The sequence below is a fragment of the Rutidosis leptorrhynchoides genome, chromosome 3 (genome assembly GCF_046630445.1).
Source record: "Rutidosis leptorrhynchoides isolate AG116_Rl617_1_P2 chromosome 3, CSIRO_AGI_Rlap_v1, whole genome shotgun sequence".
Taxonomy (NCBI): Eukaryota; Viridiplantae; Streptophyta; class Magnoliopsida; order Asterales; family Asteraceae; genus Rutidosis; species Rutidosis leptorrhynchoides.
Window position 1 is genome coordinate 380,062,997 of NC_092335.1, and position 26,136 is coordinate 380,089,132.

Sequence of the window (26,136 nt, forward strand, 5' to 3'; positions counted from 1 at the left end):
TGACACCGGGCCCACATATGCCCAAATTACCCTTTAAGTACCAATTTCAAGTTTTCGACCACACGACTTTTAACACAAAATAAAGCCGAGCATGGCGATTGGGGATACGCTACCCAATCCTAATCAATCCAAAAGCAAGCCTTCTAAAGCAACTACGCGAGTCCACTAGTCCCACGCTTACCCGAGCCACCACATCCATGCAAATCTATAAAAAGGTAAACAACGAGAGGGTAAGCTAACGCTTAGTGAGTGAGAATATACTACATACATATATATGCATAAAATGGACACGCCACATAAATAAACAAATACCGCATACCGAAGCATCCAAGCATAAAGGCAAGCTAATCTAAGCATACCGTACGATCACTAAGCAACAAGCTAACAACATCAACAATGAGTAAGTTCACTAACGACAATGTGAACAAATGCCAATAAGCTACACCCGGAGGGTTAGCTACATCACGACAATACAACATTATACGTATACAATATTTAACATGCTAAACAATCACAAACACAATATGGTTAACCATAACGCTATGGTGCTACCGGCTCGTGGTTCACACCATACGTATTTGAGTCATACTCTTTTATAGTGCTACCGGCTCGTGGTTCACACTTCGACGCTACCGGCTCGTGGTTCACGCCTCGTTTTATAGTGCTACCGGCTCGTGGTTCACACTCGATGCTACCGGCTCGTGGTTCACATCTATTTTTATAGTTCTACCGGCTCGTGGTTCACACTCGATGCTACCGGCTCGTGGTTCACATCTATTTTTATAGTGCTACCGGCTCGTGGTTCACACTCGATGCTACCATAACATCCACAAACAAATACGCCATAAACATGAACGCATAATTATTCCACTCACAATATTAACCCTTCGCTATTGGGGTTATATAATCCACATCACCCGCTCATGTGATAACGTACACACAAAGTGTGCACCTCGTCAAAGGTGGTCAACCAAAACCCACAACCGTGCCAATTGGACCTATACACAAGTCCATCAATCCACCTATATGTGAAGTGAGCTCTATGACCGAGAACCACTTCACCCGACCCGCACCCATCCTACACATACATATGCACATAGGATATTAACACTCACCTTGTCGCCTTGAAGAATGCTACCGAATAATCCGCAATCGCCGATGGAATGTACCTAATCCATTTATCACATAACAAGTAACACAATTAGGGTGGATATACAAATCAACCCAATATTGACAACTAGTGCAATTTCGACCCAAATGCACTTCCAAGCACAAACCGCGCCCAAACTAACCAATAATTACTAACACAAGTGAGAATGGTCCTAATATGCCAATCAAACCCAATCATAGGTGTTAAACACCTATCTTGCCCAAAATGACACTTAAACCCTAATTTGACCCATAAGAAGTCAATATCACGCCATTAGCAAGTTTTGACACCAAAACATATTTAACTCGGTTCTATACTTCAACTTAATCCACTTTAAGTTTATAAACCTTATTAAATCGGCAATTGAGTCATAATCATCAACAAACCCTAATTTTGACTCTAGTCAAAATTAGTCAACCATAAGAACCCTAATGGTTTCCAAAACACCAATAATCACTAACACTAGTGATTATACACCATTTACAAGTCTTAAACATGGTTAAATCATTAACCAACCCAAAACCCGCCAAATATCAAAATAGCAAGTTTTCATAAACCCTCTTCATCAACCAAATGGGTTTTACAACTAACAATCTCAAACCCTAACTTGAATATCAAATCTAACAAATGAAATTTGGAGTTAGAACTTACCAATGCTACCAAAACATAGCTAGGAGCGAGATGAACAACTTTAAAATCCGAGCTTTGTCGAGAGTTCGACTCCTTCTTCTCCAAACCAAGCTCTCTCACTCTAGAACTCTTCCTCTCTCTCTAGATGTGGATGAGAGTGTTTGTGTGGGTGAGAAATGAGCTCCAATGGAGTTCTAGATCAGTCTTGATGACCCCAAACCGCCCCCAATTGAAAAGACCAAAGTACCCCTCATTTAAACCTTTTAAAAAGGCTGAAAATTGCTTCTGACGCGATCGGAGCGCCGTGCCAAATGGTGGAGCGCCGCTCCAACCTACAGGTCAGTTTTCAGTTTCTTGTTTTGGCCATAACTTTTTGACCGTAGCTCCGTTTTCGATGAATCAAATATTGTTGGAAACGTAATAAGATTTTCTTTCCAATGGTAAGGCTTTGAAACATCAACACAAACTTTATTTGGGGTTGAAAAGATACGTACACACCATGTCACTTCAGACAACGTAGAGTTTCCTTCGACGTTCGAGCAAGCAACACGTACGTGCTTCGTATACTTCATACACGTATCGTACACCATAAATACATTATGTACAATAAATATTTGGGTCTTACATGAAGACTATGATACTACAGTAGATAGTGATTGAATATTGCAATAGGTACTTACAACAATTCGCTAGCAACATCCAAGGAGGAATTTGTTGATGCATGTTCGGTATGGATGTAGCCTAACGAATAATTTATAATTGTTTATTTATAATTTTGTACACCTAGTTTGATGTAGAAGTGTGAAACTCGTCATTTGCAGGGGCATATGCGGATGGAGTATTCATTCGTACGAATGTACGAATGAAACTATATTTCTTACGAATCGGGCCATGTCGATTCATAATCCGTACGGACCAAAGCCCGTCCATACCGATGGGCCTACAGGCCTTTAAATACAAATTCATGATGCCAATTAGGATTAAGAGTTTAACGTCATTTGGGAGAGCCGTTTTTGACAATGCTGGTGCACATGGGAGATCATGCTCGATCTCCTCTAGCTAACCGATGTTTCTCGGTTTTAACGACTGTAATTTTGACATTTATCAGTATATTATTCGTTTATCTTTATTTCATTGTTACTCTTTGTCTTTTGATCTTGTACTTGATGCATATATTATGAAGCAACAATGATGAGGATAGAGCGTGCAAGGCGTACAGACCCAAAATCTAAAGGTGCCCAAAAATATAACCCATCGGTATATTCTATTGTCCATTAATTTTTAAGGTTCTAAAAATATTATAATTTTTGTAGTAATATTGAACTTCTTTTATAACCCAGAATCTATGGCTCTTTTTATCGAGTCAATATGAAGCGTCAATTTATTGACGATTTGACTGGCGCTTAGAGCCTAAGCGTCAATTTTTTTTGCGACTTGACTGTCGCTTAGAGCCTAAATTAAATTTGGGGCATGTTTAAAACCCCATGCAAATTTGATTCTACCATTTGCATGACGTCTCACACTTTTGTCTTAACCTACTTATTGGCCGGAGGTTCATTTAAAAACAATCTATCTATCCATAGAACATTGAGAGAGAGAATTTTCTCTACTCTTAGCATGTTTATTTTTGGGTGGCGAAAGGACTTTTATTTATATTAAAATAGGGGAATGATTGTGTATACATCTTACCTCCCCTATACCCCACCTATGTGGAATTGAGTTTTGTTGTTTTTGTTATTGTTCTTATACATGTGAAAACTTACGTATACAAAGCGCTCCATTTTTACTTATAGAATAGGGCTTTTAAAATTAAGATGACGACCGGATATCAACAAGAGTTTGTAACAAATTATCCTATATCAGTATGAGATTAGAAGTTTGAGTAGCTTATAGCTCTAATGTCTGTCTAATCAATATGTATTAGCTTATATAGTTACTTATAAATCTAAATTTCTGTCTATAAAATTATTGAACGAAGATCGAGTAATCGTGGTGGGGAAAATGTTGTATAAAGTCTTGTGTATGTTTGAAAAGTAGGCCGTCACGAGAAGGTTGTACGTGGTGGTGAATAAACAAGATCGAGGGACACATTCGAGTAATCCAATAGAACCGCCCAAATTTTTGGGACCAACTCAACTCATATATATTATTGTTATACAACATGTCCCACTGACGAGAACAGTTCAGCGTTCTATTGTTCTTCTTACATATAAAGTAAAGGAATAATCAAAATTTACAGTTTTTGTTATCGTATGTGTATTTATGTATCTAAACGGGAGAGTACGTTAACTAAATTCATAATCACTCTTAGACCACCAATAACGCAGCGTCAGAGGGGTCTCGTCAGGCTCGCTGACGCCCTCTAACGCCTGTAACGCGGCGTCACACCTCACGCCTCAGAGGCGTTAGTCGTTAGGAAAACGAAAAAAAAAGCGTTAAAGGATGAAGTGGACGCGTGGCGGCTTGTCATTGATCCGTTTTTTCAAACCGTTGGAGCAACCGGTATTTTTTTACCCATAAATTCATTTATTTTCTTTTCTATATAAACTCACTTCCTACTCCATTTTAAACATACCAAAACATCAAATTTCCCTCATTTTTTTATACTTTCTAGTTACATATTTTTTATACATATGGCATCGTCTTCAAACTACGTTTCATATCTACTTAATTCCGAATCCGATTCGGAAGACAAACCTATAGTGCAAATGATTCAACTATTACAAGAATCATATGATGATTCGGAAGTCCAATCCGAGAGCGTTCCAAGAAACCGAATTTATATTCCAAGAAACATTGAAGCAGTTGCTTCGTATGACCTGTGGATTTGACATGTTTTTTTTTGAAATGGCGGGTTCCAACAATGATATAAATGTTTTGAATCAATCATATAGTTTTGATAAACTTAAGAACCAAACATCTCCATCCGCACCGTTTGTGGCTAATGGTAATAAGTACACTAAAGGTTATTACCTAGCTGACGGTATATATCCCGACTGGGCGACACTACTCAAGGTTTTGTGTGCCCGACAGATGACCCAAGGTAAGTTTACTTGGTTTCAAGCTAGTGTCCGAAAGGATGTAGAGAGGGCATTTGGGGTTCTTCAAGGTCGATTTCATATTTTAAGGATAGCAGCACGCACTATGTCGGTAAATAAGATGCGAAGAGTTATGGACACCTGTGTCATATTACATAATATGATTTTAGAAGATAACGGATTTGCGCTAAGTGATTGGGAGGAAGAATTCATTATCGAAAACAACTAACCTAAGATCAAGACGTTATCATGCGAGAGATAAGGGATCAGACAGTGCACGACCAACTAACCCAAGATTTAGTTGAGCATATTTGGAACCTTTCGTCGTCATTTCGCACTATGCATTAGTTTTTTTTTATTATTATGTAATTTGTATGTTTAATGTTTAGTCGTTAATTTTTATGTAATCGTTGAATTTTCATAACAAAAAAAATTAGTTTATGTTCTTTTTTTATATTTTTATGTATTTTATTATATATATATATATATATTAAATTAAATTAAAAGAAATAAAGAAAATAAGAACTGATGGACCTTACTGTAATTTGACACTAAAATCTGACACCAGAGTTAATGAGGGTCAGAATCTGACCTTGCCTAGTGACTGACAGATTGCATTTGTTGTCCAAAAAGTATACCCTTTGCCTCTTAGTCACAGACAGGGTTAATGTTAGTCTTATAATCTCACTTTTGTAACTATCATAGGACAATACCAAAATCAAATTTTAGCTCAAACGACCCTTTTTTTTCCTTTTAAATAAAATTGAGGGAAGTTAAGCTGACACCAACATCATTGCTCACATAAATGTCACATTACCGTTAATTTTTTTTATTAGTGAGGAAACTCTCTATGAACGATTACATTGACTCTCTTATATAGGATAAACTTTGGGTAATCAAGTCCCCTGAGCGCGAGATCTGATACCGGGTAAATTTGCGCACAAGGCGCACCTCTGGTCACATTTCCTTTTTGAATGAAATGACTTTACCCATATTTGAACCCGAGTGGTATGCTTCATCGGACAACTTAGTGATTATTCAGGCAAGCATGTGTGGTTATCATCGTCATTTTTAAACAAATGGAAAATTGATATTACATTTAATCACTTTTACATGAAGTTGTCCAAGGGACGAATTTTTTTTTTTTTTACAAAGATAACGATAATTTTTATAAAGTAAGACACGTGTATCAAAATGAAATAGCCTAAACCGAGATATTACAAGAGAACTCAACGTGCCTTGTAACAAAAAAACCACAAAACCTAAACAATTAAGACATTATCTGTATACGAGTCTTCGCTAAACAATAAACACCACACACAAACTAATACTACGACAACCAAATTATCAAACCAACGATGAGATAGCATTTATGTGAATAATGATGTGACTACTTCTTTCTCCACTTTTTTTACAAAGCATATCATTTTTTAGCTAAAATTAGAATTTAGCATCCTCTCAGACCTATTGTTAAAATAATATTTGAATACAAAATGCTTTTATTAGTTCATCATGCTTGCGCAATCAAATCAAAAATAAACCATGTGGGCATCTCTAAAGAAACTAGTAGTTGGTGAGAAAATTGGTACCTACACAACACAACTAACAAAATCATAAGTTTTGCAATAATCTAGAGAAAGTTAGTTATGCAGAATCAATCGATTGTTAATTGGTTCACCAACAAAACGGGATATTTTAAAGTAATAATTATCAAACTCTGAAAAGTTTGTGTTGGTGAAATTCTAAACAATACAGATAGATACATAATAATTTCACGAAATTCCACACGGCTTTCATGTCAATCACGTGAGCTATAAAGAGAAACATAAAAAGAGGGAACACTTTGAAGTTATATATTTCATGAAAATTCCACATGACTAATACAAACACACTTAATAAAACCAAAAAATTATAAAAAAAAATAAATACAGAAAAGGCCCCAAAGACCTTTGATATGGTTAGGCCAAAACCAGACCATGAAGAAAAGGACATATTTTACCCTTTTAACATTTGAAAAAAATATGTATAAATAAATTAAAAATCACAGTCGTGTTACCATCACACGCGTGAAAATCACTCTAAAAAGCTATATATATATATATATATATATATATATATATATATATATATATATATATATATATATAAAGAAAAAAAGACCCCTGGTGAAGTTAAAAAACAGGGACTTCAAAATTATGTTGGAAAGATGCCCAAACATTTCCCGCCAAAAAAACACACATGCACATGTGTGAGAAGACACGCTTAAACCACTCTCAAAATCAGTTTTTTTCTTCTGAAAAAAGTAATAATTCTAATAAGTATTAAAAAGAAATGAAGAGCCCTAGCCTTCATTGTTGATAGCTTCTCCCATCTTATTAACGTTCTTAGCTTCAAACTCTGATCAATCTTCAAACTCTGATCAATCTTCAACTTGTAACGGGTAACATATTACACACAAATAAACTTATATATTCCTTTTAATTATACATTAAACGGAACATACTTGTTATCTTCTAGGTATGGAGTTGATATATGTTTTTTCTTGTTTATATAATTTCCCAAAAAGGGACCCACATATACGCTCCACCCCTCAATCTTGATTCACTCAAGAATGAATGCCACCTTTGAATTCAATCACATTTCCCACTTATAATTCACATTTTCACACATACACTCCAATCACTGGCTCTCCACTTTGTATTAAACAATTTTACTCACACTATGTACCAAACTCCCCTTTCCCTAGGGAATCAGCAAAGTCATACTCTTGAATTATGACATATACCAACTTATTTAAAAAAAAATTAATAAAATAAACCAACTTTTTTTTTTTTTTTGGTTATAAATTTGATTCCTCTTGAAAATATAATGAGGAATCTCAAGCACTTGGAGTGAAACCAAACCATTTTTATTTTCTTTTTCCCCACTCTACTCCAGGTTTTATTTATTTATTTATTTAGTCTCCTTTAATTAGAGCTTGAACTCTTGTCATCATCTACCCACGATAAGTTATTTAATTTTCGCCTTTTATACGTTGATGGTGATGATGATGAAGATGCAGATGACCAGTCACCCGATCCAGATCCAGGTCCAGATCCAGTACTCATACGAGTCATGAATCGTATTTGTGTTTTTGATCTTTCCAAAGGACTTACTCCTTGGACTAGTCTATAACATTTTGTGATTTTCTCCTGAAAGTTAACGAAAACTCGAATGTTTAATTAATATGATTTCTATAAATATATTATAAAAAATGAAATTGTGTACATACTTTGCTAAGGCCATCACACCAACATTCAGCTTGTTCAGCATTGATAAGTGAGAAATTAGACAGATCACTTGCTGCACAAAGTATAATTGCAGCTGCAATGCATGATGGCCAATACTCAAGTAAATTAGCCTCTGCAAAAGTCAAACTTTCTGGTCAACTCTTTTGGTATTCAATATGCATGCATTAATATTAGTATATGTTTATTTAAGCAATGCAACACAGGTAGTTGATTTGTTTATATCAAACACCTACATGCACGCGGATCATTAATTATTGGAATTAGTATATATATTATATATATTTATATATTTATATTTATATTTATTATATTAAACTTAAAAAACTAAATATGAAACACAATATATGTAGTATTAACAAAGAGTCATTTGACTAATATTCTAACTACGAGATCATGGGATTAAATTCAGGGTAAACAATATGTGTATATTCGTGTAAAAATCTATATTGAAGTTAATCTTCTTTCTTAAAAAGTTTCAATTAGTATATTACCTTGAATATTTGATAAAATGATTTGGGTTGACCTTGAGATAAGGAAGCCTGTATAAGTCCCACTCGGGTCGATTTTGTGAGCAAAGAATCCGATGAAGCTAAATGGCGTAACGGATCTTAGCCTCCAATCCAAAACACCAAGAACGAGAAACTCCATTCTTCGGATTGTTTTTGACTCGAAAATATACTTTGCACCTTCAATCTACGTTCATTAAAATGATTCAATAGTAACACATCAGTTATGCATAAAAGCTTGGGTAGTATTGATTTTTTTCCTAGTTATCAAATGTTAAGATTTATTTTTATTTGAAATAACTATGTCATGACATTATAAATTTAATGAAGTTATATATATATACCTGAATATCTAAAAGAGAAGGAACAATAGGTTCCTCCATCTTAGCAGCCAAAGACAAGCAAGCTACAGACAAGAGTTGCAAAGGCCATCCATTTGCCTGTTTATTATTAAAACAATAGAAATAGAAATTAGAAATTAAGGAAGAATAAAGTACTAGTTTAATACTGTACTATAGTAATGCTCCAACAAAACTAATAATTGGTGATTAAGTTAATAAAATCAGTGTTTTCTGGTGAGACTAAAAGAGACAAAGGGGCACATCTCAATGTAACCATTTTCCGGGTTGATGATTCTCACACACACTTTTTTGATCCTCACACACCAATTGAGTATTATTAGAAGAGTAAAAGGTTAAAATAGGTGTGTTTTGGTGTGTGAGGATCAAAAAAGTGTGTGCGAGAATCATCCCCTTTTCCGGGGATGGAATATAATATATAATATAATTTAGAAATAAATGTGGTTACAGGTGTACAAATAGACAATGAAGCAGGTGAGTCCTAAATCACTTTATAATTATTCCACGATAAAGAAGTTTGTACTAATTAATCATAAAATGTACTTATTATTTCCCCATATCTATAGTTATTTTTAGGTATAAATATTAATATTAATATTAATATTAATATTAATATAAATATAAAATGATCATTGTAAAAGAAGCTTAAATACTTGAAATCACATAGGACCTAACTACTTCAATAATCTATTCATGCATACCAGAAATCAAAGATTAATCAAAATCAAACTTATATTGTCATATTAGATATTAGATCAAGCAAATTTTATATTGAATGTAAGTATCTAAATAAACATTAAACATCTTCACGAATAAAGTTTTTACAATTCAACTCGTAAAATTTTTTTTTCTTCTTCCCATTCTGATTTTCGTAAGTTACAGTTCCCAAGTTCCCAATAATATGGAAATCCGCGAGAACTCTTACCCATATTTTTTTATTTCTTCGAAATTATCCTCTCATAGTATTATGGAATCGACCATTCTATTCATATGGAAAAAGATGTATACAGTTTAACTGAATTATACAATTTTCGTTTTATGGTGCTAATAGGTATCTAATTAACATATTAGAAATTTAAAATAGAGTCCCAACATTTGAGGTCAATGCTCAAAATATTCATTAGGTTCATAAAGAAAATACTTGTATCTAAATACATATTTGACTATTTTTAAAGGTTAGGTTTATAACTTAATTTTTTTTATATATATTTATGGATGGACAGTATTAGATACATACCTAATATTAGTTTACACTTAAATTAAAGATATAATATTTTATAAATATAAATAGTACTCCGTATTATCTAAGAACATATTGAGAAATTTTCTTTAATGAAATCCTGAACAAAATCCATTAAAATTTGTAATTTTATTCTAAATAAAAAAAGGAATAAAGAATTAACTGTAAAAGGACCAAAATGTGATTGTAGAAATACGGTCCCACTTATATATATCGACAAAGTATTCATAATATCACTTATATATATCGACAATGTATTCATAATATCCAATGAATCTATTCTGTAATGTAATTGTTACTCCTAAAACTAAAACTTATAGACAAACTCCTTTCTTATTTATAATTATATTTTATAATTATATTTTATAATTATAATTATTAATTATATATATTAAATTAATATTTATAAATATTCATGAATCACTCTAATTAATCACGTAAATCAGACCCGTTTCAGGAACACCCGACCTCTTCACGTCCGAGGGAGGTTCCCAAATGCCTTATATGCATACATATTTTTTTTATAATTCCTATGTAGAACACCCTAACCGATTAGCTCAATAATAACATATCAATGTTTTCTTTATTAACTTTTGCTATCACCATATTTTCAATATTACGATAAAATCCAAATAAACCAATTATTTCATTATTATTTCCTCCGTATATTTAATAAAAAATTGCAAAAATGACTCAGTCGATGAACGACGGAATTTACCATCGGCAATCCACGGCAATATATGAAACGATCCAAATAGTTAACGGCCAGGTACGCCGTTAACGGTTGAAAACCATAAAAACGCTGCACCTGCACAGAAAAACTTATTAGTAAACGCCGTTAATTAGTTCGATAATGATAACGTCAACAACCCAATTGACGCTAAAATGCACCACTGAAAATAGCAACCGATCGATACGTAATGTAGCAAATCTATAACTAACTTTTTAATCGGATTCATAATTTCAATTCATACAATTTCACACATCTCTCAAATGAATACATAATTAAAAAATTATACTCCATTATATATACGTACAAAAGACTATATATATATATATTCGTGTACCTTGAGAATCCATGCAACTGATTCTTCTCTGGCAGAAGCATCCAGAACATGAGATTGAAATAGTTCCACGTAATCAATTCCGGGAACGAATTTTCGCTCCTGTTCTATGAACTCCGCGATTGAATCATCGAAGTCGGGACAATAATCGAAATCAGAAGAGCACTCCGGCTGATATTCGCCGGATAATATGCCGGAATCCTCGCCGCAGAGTAAATCAGAGTTACAATCAGAGTACGATAATGACATGATGATGGAGATTGATTGATCATAGTGTTTTGAACATCTTTCCGATCTATTTTCCGGCGAGGTTAGCTTAAAGTTAGCCGGAGATATATAGTATAGATCGATATAGATAGTTAGATACAGATATAAATATAAATATAGATAGATATAAGTCCACTATCGAAGTAGGAGCTAGTGGTGGTGTGAGAGATGGCTATTGAGGTGCTTCATATGTCTTCTCTTCTACTTATATATGTGACTCTGTACTTTGATATATATAGTACTAGTACTTATTTTTGTGTGTGATTTGTAAAGTTAATTTATTTCAAATATTTTATGGATTTATATACCAGTTTAAAAAAAGTGTGATGTCATCTTGTTATGTAATATTTCTATCAAGTAGCGATTATTTTTCCATCATTATTGCTAAATTTACCGTAAATATAAATTAATTGATTGTGCAATTTAGTTAATACGTTTACTCAAAGTGATGGTGTCGATAACTATTTGATGATTCTTACACACTACTTTTTGATTTATGTACACTTTTATCTCATAAATTTATAGAGATCCTTAGATTAATCTAGGTAATTGAACATATATATTATTAGTGTAAGTATAAATAAGGGTATAATAGATAACTAGTGAAATGATCTGTGAAATCACAGGTTTATTTAAACAAAAGAGTTTAAGAATATGTTTTAAGTATTCAGTGAATGTGAAAACATGAGAGAGAGTGAGAGGAGAGAGAAAAACAAAGGCGTGAGGTTTCCGGCAGGCAATGGAGGGGTTCGAGAAGGGTACAATGGCAAACTCAAGGATCGATTAACATGGCTATTCGGCTCTAATCTGACTTCCTACATGTTTTTTAACTTCCCCGAGAGCTGGGGTGTAGGTGATCTATGGAGAGTGTTCAAACCTTTTGGAGAACTTCGTGATGTTTACATGGCGAGCAGACGGTTGAAAGGTGGGGAGAGATTCGCGTTTGTAAGGTTTGGAAACGTCAGGGATCCAAATTTGCTGCTGGCATCGTTAGCCAAAATCAAGTTTGGAGACTTGACAATCAAGGTGTTCAAAGCTTTGGAGAGAAAGGAAGAAGGTAGCGAAGAGGGTAGAAAGGAGAAGTATTCAGGAAACAAAGTTCCGGCAGGTGGTTGGGCAGATTCATTCAGAGATCAACGCTGCTATAGTAATGTGGTACGAAGGGAGCAGGGTGATCTGAGGGATTTTCTGGCATCAAAAACGGATCTCCGTAACAAACTGAATGAAAAAAACCAGGATACTACACGACACATCAATCCTAGGAATGCTAATCTCAAAATCATTCGTATCCATCGATCGGAGGAGTTCAAACACCTCAAGAAGAGATCCATTATTGGAGTACTGAAAGATTGGAGGTATATCCCACAGATTTGTGAGTTAAGTCGTGCGGCAGGTATGACGAATTGTGAGATCAAATACTTAGGAGGGTTGGACATACTTTGGGTCTTTGGTTCAACTCTTGAAGCAGAGAAGATCATGGATTATAGAGAACATGTCATTCATAAATGGTGCTCATCCACTAAGTTCTTTACCAAACCTTATGTATGCTCTAACCGATTGGTATGGATCAAAATTGGAAGGGTCCCCACCATCTGTTGGAATAAGGATGTCTTTGCCAAGATAGCTAGGAATTGGGGTGAAGTAATGGATATGGAGAACTGCACTATTGATCAACAAAACCAAAATCTTGTCTATGGTAGGGTCTTATTGCTATCACATGTTCATGGTTATATAAACTCGGAGGCTATCCTGGATCATTCGGAGGGTTTTACCAAGGTGAATATCGTTGAAGAGGCTAATATCTCAATTGACGTTGAACTGGATGATGATAACTCGTCTATTGGCATTTCAAAAAACGAAGAGGATAACGAATTTGAGGAGAATGAAGGTTCAGATGATACTGGGTCGGATGAAGGTGACATTGACAGTTTTGGGTCGTATGATTCTGATGACGACTTAGTTTTTCCTAAAGTTGTTCAGGAAGAAAGCGACGGTGGTCCGGCAGCGGTGGAAGAAACACAGGCAGAAGATGAAAAGGTTGCTGAGACTGGCGACGTTAACTTTTCCCAAGATAAGTGTGATAATGATTGCCTATCCCAAAATAATGATTGCCTATCCCAAGATAAGCGTGATAATGGTTACTCCAGTCCAGGCGTGCATGCTGCTGATATGGCGTCGAGTCCCGAGGATAACCCTAGCAATTCGCCTATATCCGTGATAAAGGAATCGGTTCCAATTCCCCAATATATGGACCAACCCAATTCAGTTAAATATTCAAGCCCAAGCCCAAAGTCGACACCAGATGGGCCTGGAAATAATTTGGGCAGTGGGCCTGATTCTGTGGTTAAGGACTCTTTTGTTAGCCCAACCAAACCCATCAAAACCAATAACAAAAGTGTTAAATCGCTGGGGAAGAATGGATTGAAAACAGGAAAGCGAAAAGATAAAATTGATCAATCAAGGGCAAAAGGTAAAGCTATGAACACCGAACATTGTGAACATCGAAGAACAAAATGTTGTTGGGCAAACATCAGGCGATGGAAATCTTCGTCTAGGATGCTGAATTTGAAACAGTCTGCTCGACAACATAATAATGATAAACCTCTGAGATCAATTTGCTCTATATGTGCTAACCATTCGAGTTCTACACAACATGTCGATGGTAAATTGGGTCGCTCAGAATCTTCTGCCTCAGGGGATAGTGTCCATCAAATGGGGGTATTCGATTATGGCCAAAAGCTTGGACTCAAATGGAAGGTAAAACCTTCCGCTATGTAAGTCTATGCTGTCACTGTCGTTCCTTTTTGTTTTCTAATGAAGATTATCTCAATCAATATTCGTGGTTTTGGTATTGGGAGTAAGTTCTGTAAACTAGGGTGGATTAAACGGTTAATTAGGGATGAGAAACCTAGTTTCCTTGTCCTTCAGGAAACTAGATTGAACCAGGTGGATTTGAATTGGATAAACTCTCTTTGGGGTTCTTTAGATTGTGATTTTATCCAAAAAGAAAAAGTGGGTAATTCGGGTGGGCAACTAATCATTTGGGATATAAATAGCTTCGTTGCCTCAAATGTGATTCGGTTAGATTATGTTATTGGGATACAAGGGAGATGGAGAGGGAATAATGAAATGCTCAATATTGTAAACGTGTATGGGCCACATGAGGATGCGGGTAAAGTTAACTTTTGGAATTCCTTAACTAGGATGCTAGATCATACGGATGAAGCTTGGGTTGTTTGCGGTGATTTTAACGAGGTCCGGGGTGAGGAAGAAAGATTGAATTGTGAATTCTTCGAGTATAGAGCGCGTAGATTTAATGACTTCATTACCAATAATGCTTTGGTGGATATCCAATTAGGGGGTAGAAGTTTCACAAGGGTTAGTGACGACGGAGTCAAATTTAGCAAGTTAGATCGCTTTCTTGTTACGGAGAAGTTTCTTTTACTATGGAGGGATGTAACCGGGGTTGTTATGGATCGTAACCTATCGGATCATTGTCCAATAATGTTAAAGGATGAGGAGATGAATTTTGGTCCGAAGCCATTTAAGGTTTTCGATGCGTGGTTTAATGACAAAGATGCCCATGAGGTGGTGAAGAGAGCGTGGGAGGTGTCGGTTAATACCTCCTATAGGAAAGATTGCGTATTTAGAAATAAACTTAAAAATGTTAAATTTGCCTTGAAAGAATGGAGCTTCAATAAATTCAATAAATTGGATGAAGAGATTAAGGGGTTAATGGAAAAGGCAAATGACATAGAGAAAATTGCAGAGTCTCGAAGTTTGGTAGACAGTGAGTTGCTAGTATGGAAAGAAAGTAGGAAGAGTTGGATTGAGAAGGAGAAACTAAAAAGTGACATGCTCAAACAAAAGTCGAGAATTAAATGGTTTGTAGAGGGAGATGAGAATTCCAAATTTTTTCACTCGTTTATTCGAAGGAACTATAACAAATGTAATATTAGAGGATTGAACGTTAATGGAATCTGGATTGATACGCCTTCCTTAATCAAAGACGAAGTATGCAAGCACTTCGAACTCAGGTTCCAAGAGACAGATTCCGACAGGCCCTCTATGGAAGACCTGATCTACCCGTCGATATCACAACAGCATGCTGAAGAAATTGAGGCTGCTTTCGGTGAAGAAGAAATCAGGTATGCGGTTTTTGAGTGTGGAAGTTCGAAGGCCCCCGGACCTGACGGGTTTAATCTTCGTTTTTTCAAAGAATTTTGGGAACTTATTAAAGGGGAGCTAATTGAGGCTGTAACATGGTTCTGGAATCGGGGCGAATTCTCACGTGGTTGTAATGCTTCATTCGTTACCCTTATTCCAAAAGTTTCGAATCCATCGGGGCTTAACGACTTCCGACCTATTAGCCTTATTGGGAGCTATTATAAAATAATTGCAAAGATCCTTTCCAACCGGCTGAAGAAGTGTATCCCGAAGCTTGTAGGTAGTGAGCAAAGCGCGTTCATAAAAGGTAGATTTATACTCGATGGCGCTTTAATTGTGAATGAAACGATCAACTTTCTTAAAAATTCCAAACAAAAAGGACTCCTATTTAAAGTTGACTTCGAAAAGGCGTTTGATTGTATTAATTGGAATTTCTTGATGGACGTTATGAAATGTATGGGATTCGGTGATAGGTGGAGGAAATGGATATTTGCGTGTCTGAACTCGGCTTCTATCTCGGTACTTGTTAACGGGTCGCCTACTAAAGAATTTGCCTTAGGACGTGGGATTCGACAAGGTGATCCGTTATCGCCATTTCTTTTTATCCTTGCAGCGGAAGGTTTGAACATACTTGTAAAATCGGCTCTAGATAGAGGACTTTACGAAGGTATCAAAGTGGGGCGTGATAATGTGATAGTCTCTCATCTTCAATACGCCGATGACACGATTTTTGTAGGAGCTTGGAATCGTGAAAACGCTCATAGTCTTCAAAACCTACTTAAATGTTTTGAACTAGTTTCGGGCTTGAAAGTCAATTTTCATAAAAGTTTTTTGTATGGTATTGGTGTTGGAGAGAATTCCATACGGAACATGGCTCAAGGTCTAAATTGTCAAGTTGGTGCATTACCTTTCACATACCTCGGGCTTCCAATTGGTGCAAATATGCGAAAATCACATAGTTGGAACCCGGTTATTGATAAAATTAAGGCTCGGTTGTCAAGTTGGAAAATGCGTAAGTTGTCGTTTGGTGGTCGGCTAGTCCTAATCAAATCGATCCTCTCGAGTTTACCATTGTACTTCTTCTCACTCTTTCGCGCTCCGGCGAGTGTTTTGAAATTACTTGAGAGTGTGAGGCGTGTGTTCTTTTGGGGTGGGTCCGATTCGGGGCCCAAACTTTCGTGGGTTAAATGGGTAAATGTGGTTTGTTCTTACGAACTTGGGGGGCTAAATATTGGGTTACTAAAACACAAAAATCTAGCCTTACTAGGGAAGTGGTGGTGGAGATTTTTCTCCGAACCTAATTCCCTTTGGGTTAGAATTATTCGAAGCATCTATGGCTTATATGGGGGTTTGGAGTTAGGGCGTGAAGAAATTCGCGCCTTAAAACCAAGCACTTGGCGTTCTATTATTCTGACAGGTCATGATATTGAAGATACAGGTGTCTCCTTCGTGAACTCTTTTGTACAACAAGTTGGATCAGATTCGGCAGTCTCTTTTTGGGACGGGTTATGGTTAAATGGGAACAAACTTAGGTGTGCCTTTCCAAGACTTTATCAACTCGAAGACAACAAAGAGGCGAGGATCAAAGATCGGGTGGAGGTTCGAGACAAACAGGTGCTGTTCAGCTGGAGTTGGCTGCGTGATCCTCAAGGCAGAACAAAGGATGAGCTCGACACGTTATGCAGTCTGATTTCGGCGTACAGCTTCGTGGATCAGGGGTGTTCGGTTGTAAAATGGATGCATGCTGACGGGTTTTTCAAGGTAAAAGATTTATGTGGTCTGATCGAAACTCAGGCTATGGATATCTCGGTAAACAACTTAGAAACGATGCGGAATAATTTGGTACCCAAAAAGATTGAGTTATTTGTATGGCGAGCGGTTCAGAGGCGCCTTCCTACCTTGGTCGAACTTGATAAACGGGGAGTAGATCTACATAGTTTAAGGTGTCCACTTTGTGACGATTGCTTGGAATCAATCGAACATACATTGGTTTTTTGCAATCACGCCTTGGATCTTTGGAAGCGTGTGTATTCATGGTGGGGTTTAGGTCATGTTTCCAACCTTAGCATGGCCGAGATCCTACGTGGAAACACCACGACTCCATGTTCGAGAATAGGGAAAAGAATTTGGCAAGCGGTTGAGTGGGTCTGTGCTTACTTAATTTGGAAAAATAGGAACAATAAAGTGTTTCGGGGGAAATGTTGGAACACATTAGCTGCGTTTAACGAATTGCAAATCATGTCGTTCGAGTGGATCGCGAATAGGATATCAAAGAAGAGAAAAATCGAGTGGCTTTCTTGGGTCAATGATCCTAGTGTGTATTTAAAGTTGGCATAAGATTTTGTATATAGGTGGTGGTGTGCTTTCTCCGCAACCACCATTCGTGTTTTTGTTCTTGTAATTGTTTCGTGTTTCGCCCCGTCTTAATTGGGGTGGCTTGTAATCACATTTTAAGTGAATAAAATTATCTTGCCTTTCAAAAAAAAAAAGTATTCAGTGAATGTAAATACTAAACTCATTTGGTTTAATGAACCGTGAAATTAAAGATTCCGACTAAGAAACTTATTATTATTTTTATAAACATATAAATATACTTAAAAAATAAATGAACTACATTTATTTCTCCACCACTCTCTTCAAATTTTTATCACAATTACTATTTCATTTGTTATAAAAGCCTACGTTACAACCTTTTATTGAGACATGTATTTCACATACATATGTAACGTAATTAATCCTGTAAACAGAACTCATATATTAGAATAATAATAATAATATAATAATTATAATTATAATTAAAATAACAAAGTTTGCTTTATAAATGAGTATTTATATTTTAGTAATAATTATTAGTAATAACAAATGCCTCTTGAAATTTTTTCAAAAATTAAAATACAATTATTATATGAAGGTTATATAATATGCTTCAACGTTTGTACATGTGTTCATTAAGTGTTTTGTAAAAGATTATACAATTTGTTTTAAAGTTTATACATATAGTCATTTATGTGTTTTATTATAAAGTTGTATATAATGCTTCAAATATTGTACATATGGTTATGGAGGTGTTTTACTATAAGGTTATGCATAGTGATTCAAATAATTTACATATGGTCATGGGTGTTTTATTATAAGGTTGTACATAATTCTTCATATATTTTTCAATTAACTTGTTTATATTTTTATTAAATACAATTAATTATATTAATGACATCATCATGGAGGTCTTAGATTTTTTCTATTTATTTTTGAATTTTTTTTAAGCTTAAATAATTATTATTTGTGACATCATTATTTTAGAGATTTATATGATATAAATAGAAGATTAGGTGTAGATGGATCAAAAAATGATACGTGAGAATCACCTCTCATTTATAATTTAAGTGGCAACGGAATCAACCCCATAATAACGTTTAGTAATAGGTAGTCATTATTTGATCGACCAAAATCAATACGAATTGATTACATTATAGTTGTTACAATAAGACCATTACTAATAGTTTATGTAACATTACGCGCAGTTTATATACTTTTTGGTCAAAAAGTGCTAACTGCCTGTGATTAGGCAATCTCAGTTTCTGACATTATAGAGTGTCAGTTTTGTAACATCCCGCGTTTTTCCGTTAAATTTATTTTAACACCGTCTTTTTTTTTTTAAATAATATCTTTCGTCATTTAATTTGGCATCTTTCGTTAACTAACGTTCATAATATCCTCGTTATTTAATTATAAAGTCATCCGTTACTCGAACGTTTTTAAAATATTCGTTGGGTTAATTCCCGCACCCGCTTTGAAACTCGAGGGACCGAGATTGCCAAATGGGCAAACTAGTTGACTAGGTCAACTAGTCAACCCACTTACCACATCCATTCATTTCATCTCCACCTCCCACCTTCATCCTCCTCTTTCTCTCTACTTCCCATTTTTGAACTCAAAACCCTCAAACATAAAATCATCATCTAAATCCGATTGGAGAAGCAAACATCAAAACAAATTACATTTTCGTGATCCTCTCTTCATCCTCTACATTTTGATACCAATATCATCAAGTTTGGGTAACATTTCTAAAACTCTAGATTTCTCTAAATTCGTGTTTTTGACTTGAAATGGTGTTAGTTAGTGTCTATGGCTCATTGTGATGTCGTGTGTGTAATTTATATGCTCGATCTCGTTGTTTTAGTGTAACTAGCATGAACTTGAATTTTGGTGCGTTGTTCTTGAATTTAGGATGATCATATGTTGTTAGATGTTAAAAGTTGATGTTTTAATTGTGTTACTAGCATCACTAGCTTCAATTTGATGTGTAGGTTGCCTTAGAAAACTTCATGAACTGATTATTGATTTTGGTGAATTTGGGTTAGGGTTTGATGAACTTGAAATGGACTTTTGATGCATTGAATGCCATGGATTATTATTGGTAAGTGTTTAGTTGGATTGTATGCTTGATTACCTTCGAAACGGCATATCATACATGTAAATTGGTTGCCCGAATCATAAAATGCGTTTTAGAACTTGAAACTTTGATTATGTGATGAATTGCTTGATGAAATGTGCTTAGTTGTTTTCCTTGTCAAATTACCTTTCTAATGATATAGGTTATGCGTTTTAAGTGTTTTCGGTGCATGAAATGTGTTATATTGTATTTTGGTTCGTGACTTGGACCATTTTTCTGCAAACTGCATGATTCCCAGGTATTGCGCGCCGCGCATTTACCCGCGCGCCGCGCAGAATCAGAGATCCCAGATGTTTGCCTTCTTGGTTGAGTTCTGACCAGAAATTGCACTTGGGTGCGCGCCGCGCAACCCAGTGCGCGCCGCGCAAAAGCCCCAGGCCACTCTCTTTTGTTTTTAAATGTCACAAAAATGTTTCCGCTTAACTAAAACTCCGTTTAACTTGAAACTTGACTAATTGAATCACATGCTACATAATCGAGTCGTAACGAGCCATAGGACTAATTGAACATCTTTGACCGTTTGTGTTTACCGTTATTGATATAACCTATATGTTTAGGTCAAGACTAGCCTTGTCTTTGCACGCGTTTACTCGTTGAAGTACTTTATTAACTCTTGCGCTCAAGGTGAGATCATAGTCCCACCTTTTCAACAACTTTTATACTTTTAAATCGTGGGCTGAGAAAACATATACATTGTTACATCTTGTACTACTTACTTTTATGTTTTGAACATAAGTGTGAAAACAAACATTCCACGTGCGAGTTAGAACAAAAATGCCTCAATTCGATTATCATTAGTTACACTTGCAGGGTGTAAGCGAGAACTTATATTGTGTGGCCATACGGGTTTAACAAACCCTCATTCGGACGGTTCGCTACCGTTATGCGGATGAAATATATTTTTGTGTTTTAGTGTGGGTTCTAGCACTGTGTGATGGGGTAACGTTGGTTAAGTTTTGATAATTGAGTGCTCGCGTATAACAACACTTTTGGAATGCAAATGATTTGGATAATCTACGTTATGGAAATACAAAATCTTGTGGTTCAAAAACAACGTTTAATACTTACTAAACCTATGATTTCACCAACGTTTTCGTTGACAGATTCTTCTATGTTTTCTCAGGTTATGAATGCTTAGTGATACATGCTTCCGCACTCTTTTGATACTTGCTTGGATGTCGAGTATACATGCACTTTGGAGCATCTTTTGAACTTATTTAAACTGTGTCGCATAGTTTTCATTTGTACTTATAACGTTGTAACTTAACTTGTGGTCAATTATCTTTGTAAACTTTGAAACAATCTTTACACTTGAATGGATGCGACATATTTTGGGTCAAACGTCTGTTTTAAAGACTTATGACCAGGTAATGGGACCTACGTAGTCGACGCCGTCACTTGACGAGTTGTCGGGGTCGCTACAAGTTTCTGACATTTTATAACCGTTGTGTCAGTTTTTGTGTCAAATACTGAGTAGTGTAATGTGGTAAAATCTGATTGGAGATTTGGTGGGAAAAATAAATTATTTATAAAAAATGTATATTTATTAAATCCGAAAAAAATCTAATTGGCTGAAGGCAAAAGTGGCGTTTTTTTTGCGTCAATTGCCCAACTGACTCCTCTACTGACGAAAACTGACGCCCCGTTAAAATCCATCAGTTTACGTCAGTTTTCACACGTAATCTGACGGAGGGTATTTAACGCACGATTAGAATAGGTCTAAGAAAGTTAAGATTCTAGAGATTTAACCATAATTCAAACAACCATATCAACATATTATGAAATAACTACGGAGTAAGATTTTAACTTCATGATCACAATGTTTAGTTTATCAAATAAGTAGTCCTGTTTTTTTTTGGCTAAACCATAAGAACTCCTAAATAGGGGTCTAAAGTAGAGCCTAGTCAAGCACGAGTTTCACAAGGCTCAAACTCAGCTCTTTAGGAAAGAGCTCGAATTCGATTCGTTTCGAACTTAATATATTAAGATCGAGTAGGATCAAGTAACGAAGCTTACACTTGTTCGTTGAGGGGTTGGTATCATCATTATATATTATATAAATAGAGGTCAAACTTGTTAACTATGGTGTCAAAGATCACTATAATATTTAATTAAGCTTTTTTGAAATATATATGAATATGAATATAAAACTTCCTCTAAGTTACGAACGGTTTGAATTTGTAATCAACAAAATCGGAATACGTATTAAAAGTATATGATCAAAATAGTGACTGATAGCTGAATCTGCAAACTGTCACCGTTTTTATCATATCTTTTTCATATAGACTACGATTTAGTCGATTTAAAAGTCCAGACCTCAAAGGACTATAAATTTCATTTTTCATTAGGAGGGCCAAAGTCCCTCCTTGCCTTCACTAAAGTTCGTTCTTTATTTGATAAACTAGATTAATATAATACAAGCACTAGTTCGGCTCGAATTTGACTCATATATATATATATATATATATATATATATATATATATATATATATATATATATATATATATATAAATTTATTAGAAACGAAATGATGGTTTATGCTTGCGAACTTGTTCAAGTTCGTCATAAGAAATTCAAGCTTGTTTACTAAATGATACAGAAAAAATATTCAAACTTGGGGTTCGAATTGAGCTTTTAACCTATTTAGCTCAAGTAGCTTCGCTCGTTTATACTCGTACTCCCAAACTCATTCGCTCTTAATGGCATGCAACAAAAGGACATGAATGTTAGAATGGTAATTTATTAAAATTTCTCCTAACGGTAATTTATCATTGATGTGCGTAGATTACACTAAAATAAATTGAACAAAAATAACTAATTAACTAATGGCACACATTATAGAAAACAGACCCGATCAATGTAACAAGAGGTAATAGGTAAGTCAAGTTCATCCAACAGAGAGCACGACAATTATGTTCCGTAGAAATGTTGTCACGGTTTTAATACCGAGAGTTTTGTTCATTAACTAAACAATATTTAAATAGAAAATAACAATAAACATAAAAGTTATTCACTAAGGTTTTCACAATCCTCCTAGCTCGGGTTAAGCTTTTAATTATAGTTCGGTTTAATTAACTTATACTTTAGTTCAAATACCTACTTACTAAATCAGACCAACCAGTAATTAGTTGTTCTCACGGTGAATTAGGTGGATAAGTATGATTCAAGTGTTTGACTTAACTAGGTTCATTAAATCTTCAACTCTTGTATATCGGGTAGATATACAATATGTTGCAAAGATCATCTAGATCTCAAGACTTAGGTGCATACTAATCAAATTATTATCTTCAAATGGTTCGTATTCAATAATAAATATAACTACCTAGGTTAACATGCATGAAAAACTAGTAAGAGGCAGGTATTGTGTTTAACTAGGTTCATCAATCATATCATTTACCTACGCATAAAATTCCATCTTAACGTCTAGATAATCAATGGTTCTTACTTGAACATACAAATTCTAAATCATACAAGTATTAAAATAAACATTAACCCCAAATATGAATCATGTTATTACCAAGAAAAATACTCACAATTTTAGCTAATCATGCAAGTAACAATAAAGGTCAAACAAATAAACAAGACAATAATTAAAGTTAACATTGGAATTAAATTGAACATGAATAATAAATAAGAAATACCTCAAAAATAATTGTAGAAAAAATGCGTTAGGATATTAGAATCCTTGAATATAAACCCAAACTATTCTTGAAAGAAAAAAAATTAAAATTCCTAAAAACAGAATTTGAAAAAGTATATCTCAACATCTGGCCTAAGCCTCTATTTATAGTGCAAAACCCCTCTAAGTTTAGATTAAATCGAGTCGGCGGCTATTTCAACAGCTGGTGGTTGTTTGCAGTTTTAGCCGGCGCTAGTAGTGTTAGCCGATAACCCTTTTAATGTTTCTAGAATCTTCTCCAAGATTAGATGGCGGATCGAATTATTTTTTCTCAGACGTTTCGATCTTCATAAAATTCAAATGATAGCCGTTAGACCTTTAACAATCGGGGGCTCTTTTGCATGGAGGTCGGAGGCTCTTTAACAGCCATCGACTATTTTGTATTTTCTGGGAATTCGGCTATGATCTTCATTATGATGGCTGGCAGCTGCAAAACAGATGGGGGATGTTTTTTACTATCTTTTGACTTCACTTCATTCCTCATCCGCACTTCATCCACCTTTCGTCTTTTCATCGCTTTTTAGCCTCTTTTAACATCTTTTTCCAACACTTTTTCTACAAAATCACTCAAACTATTCCAAACACATAAAACATCATTTTGATCTCAAAATAGACACAATTTAGCTTAAAATAAAAATAATATCACCTTAAATTGATATTTCAAACATGTATAATTTGGGCGATATCAAATCCCCCAAACTTAATTTTTTCTTGTCCCCATGCGTTAGAAATATTTTAAGCTATATCAAATTCCTAAAAGCTTGAAATATCCTCTAACTTTAAATCTTATGAGAGCTTATAAAAGTTAAAATTTCTCATGACTTATCTCACTGACTTTACATATGTGTTTTCATTTTCTCAATAAGTCAATAGATATCATTTCATCATATGTGATAAAGATAAATTTTTAAATAATTACAGAAGAATAAATAAGTATTAGAGGAAAACTGACTTCGGATTACAAAGTTAATTATTAGTCAACAAGATAGTCAAGACATCATGATACAACAATGGTATAATTAATAAAAATAAAATTCATTAGTTAAAAAGAACATCTAATCATCGATACATAGTTATTATGATAAGAACTAGTCTGAACTAGATCAAGGAGTACAAGTGATCCTAATGTGGAATTTTAGTCTGATTTATACACGTTGGTCATCATTGGACTTTTTTATTCTTCTTTACAAGACTAGCATCGCTTATTCCTCTCCGTTGACCATACCCTATTATTTTTGTCTTATTCCTCAACATGGGATTCCCCCATCACAGCTTACTCTTTTTTGAGACGATTACGATCCTTCGCGTTGAGTTTGGTTTTCGGTACTCATCAACTTTGATCTTTATATTTGCTTTCATGCTTCACTATTCTCTATAGTAGGAGATATAGCTACACAACTGACAAAGATCTTAAGTCGGCCCTCATTAGGTACTCTTTCATTGCCACAGTGGTTCATTCTTATTATGTCATATGGCAGTGACTATAAGTTTGCACTCGATTCACAATATTTGACTTTTACTTTGCATACTGAACAAGTCTCTGATCTCGAAATTCAAATTAGTTCTATTAGCGTTAAGATTAAATCAATGAAAGATATAAATTTTGACTAAAAATTTAAACTTTTAACAATGAGGTTAGGAATATGAATTGGTTTATTCGGGTTATTCCTAAAAATGATTAAGGTTTCTATGGTAACTAATTAATTTTAGCAGACATACTGGGTTCTAATGACATGGGTAACTGGCTGACTGGCACATGTGTATAATAAAAATTACATTCCTAAATATTTCCTCTTTTACTTAAACAAAATCCATAACAGTTAAAAATTTAAAACAACACAAGTTCTTAATTCAACATATACTTAGCACTCTCATAATTAACCAGGAACCTGACCGTCAACTAAGGTAAATACCTCACAGGTTAATCATAATTTTACCAGTAAGTCATTAGATCAGTAGTACATCCTTGAAAGAATAACTTCACAATATAGCAATTTTGCTAGGCAAGTGATTCACCATAGAAGGATGCGCTTGTAATTTTTCATGCGATTCCATCACCCCTCGATGTAGTACTTTTACTTTTACTTTGAAAATTTATGGGTTTTTCTTATAAACACAAGACATGAGAAACAAATATAAAGATTCATACGAAAAATATACAATTGTGAATAACACTTCAAACAAAAAATTTATTAATAATCAAAATTCACTAACTTAAAGTAACATCGCATGAATTAAAAGTAAACACATTACATAAACACTAACACAATACAGAATTAAAAATAAACGAAA

The 26,136-nt window shown here is 34.7% G+C and overlaps 2 protein-coding genes across 2 annotated transcripts; one reads left to right on the top strand and one right to left on the bottom strand.

The window, feature by feature from the left end:
• The first annotated feature begins 4,627 nt into the window (after positions 1-4,627).
• LOC139901302 (uncharacterized) lies at positions 4,628-5,047 on the top strand. Its single transcript, XM_071884030.1, has one exon. It carries the CDS (start codon positions 4,628-4,630, stop codon positions 5,045-5,047), a length of 420 nt encoding a protein of 139 aa, XP_071740131.1.
• Positions 5,048-6,933: 1,886 nt separating this feature from the next.
• Positions 6,934-11,797, bottom strand: LOC139897663 (cyclin-D1-1-like). Its single transcript, XM_071880359.1, has 6 exons — positions 11,281-11,797; positions 10,932-11,021; positions 8,959-9,054; positions 8,600-8,801; positions 8,090-8,220; positions 6,934-8,009 (listed from the first exon to the last, which is right to left on the bottom strand). The coding sequence occupies exons 1-6, from the start codon at positions 11,524-11,526 to the stop codon at positions 7,785-7,787; spliced, it is 990 nt and encodes a 329-aa protein (XP_071736460.1). The 5' UTR covers positions 11,527-11,797; the 3' UTR covers positions 6,934-7,784.
• Between the last annotated feature and the right edge of the window lie 14,339 nt (positions 11,798-26,136).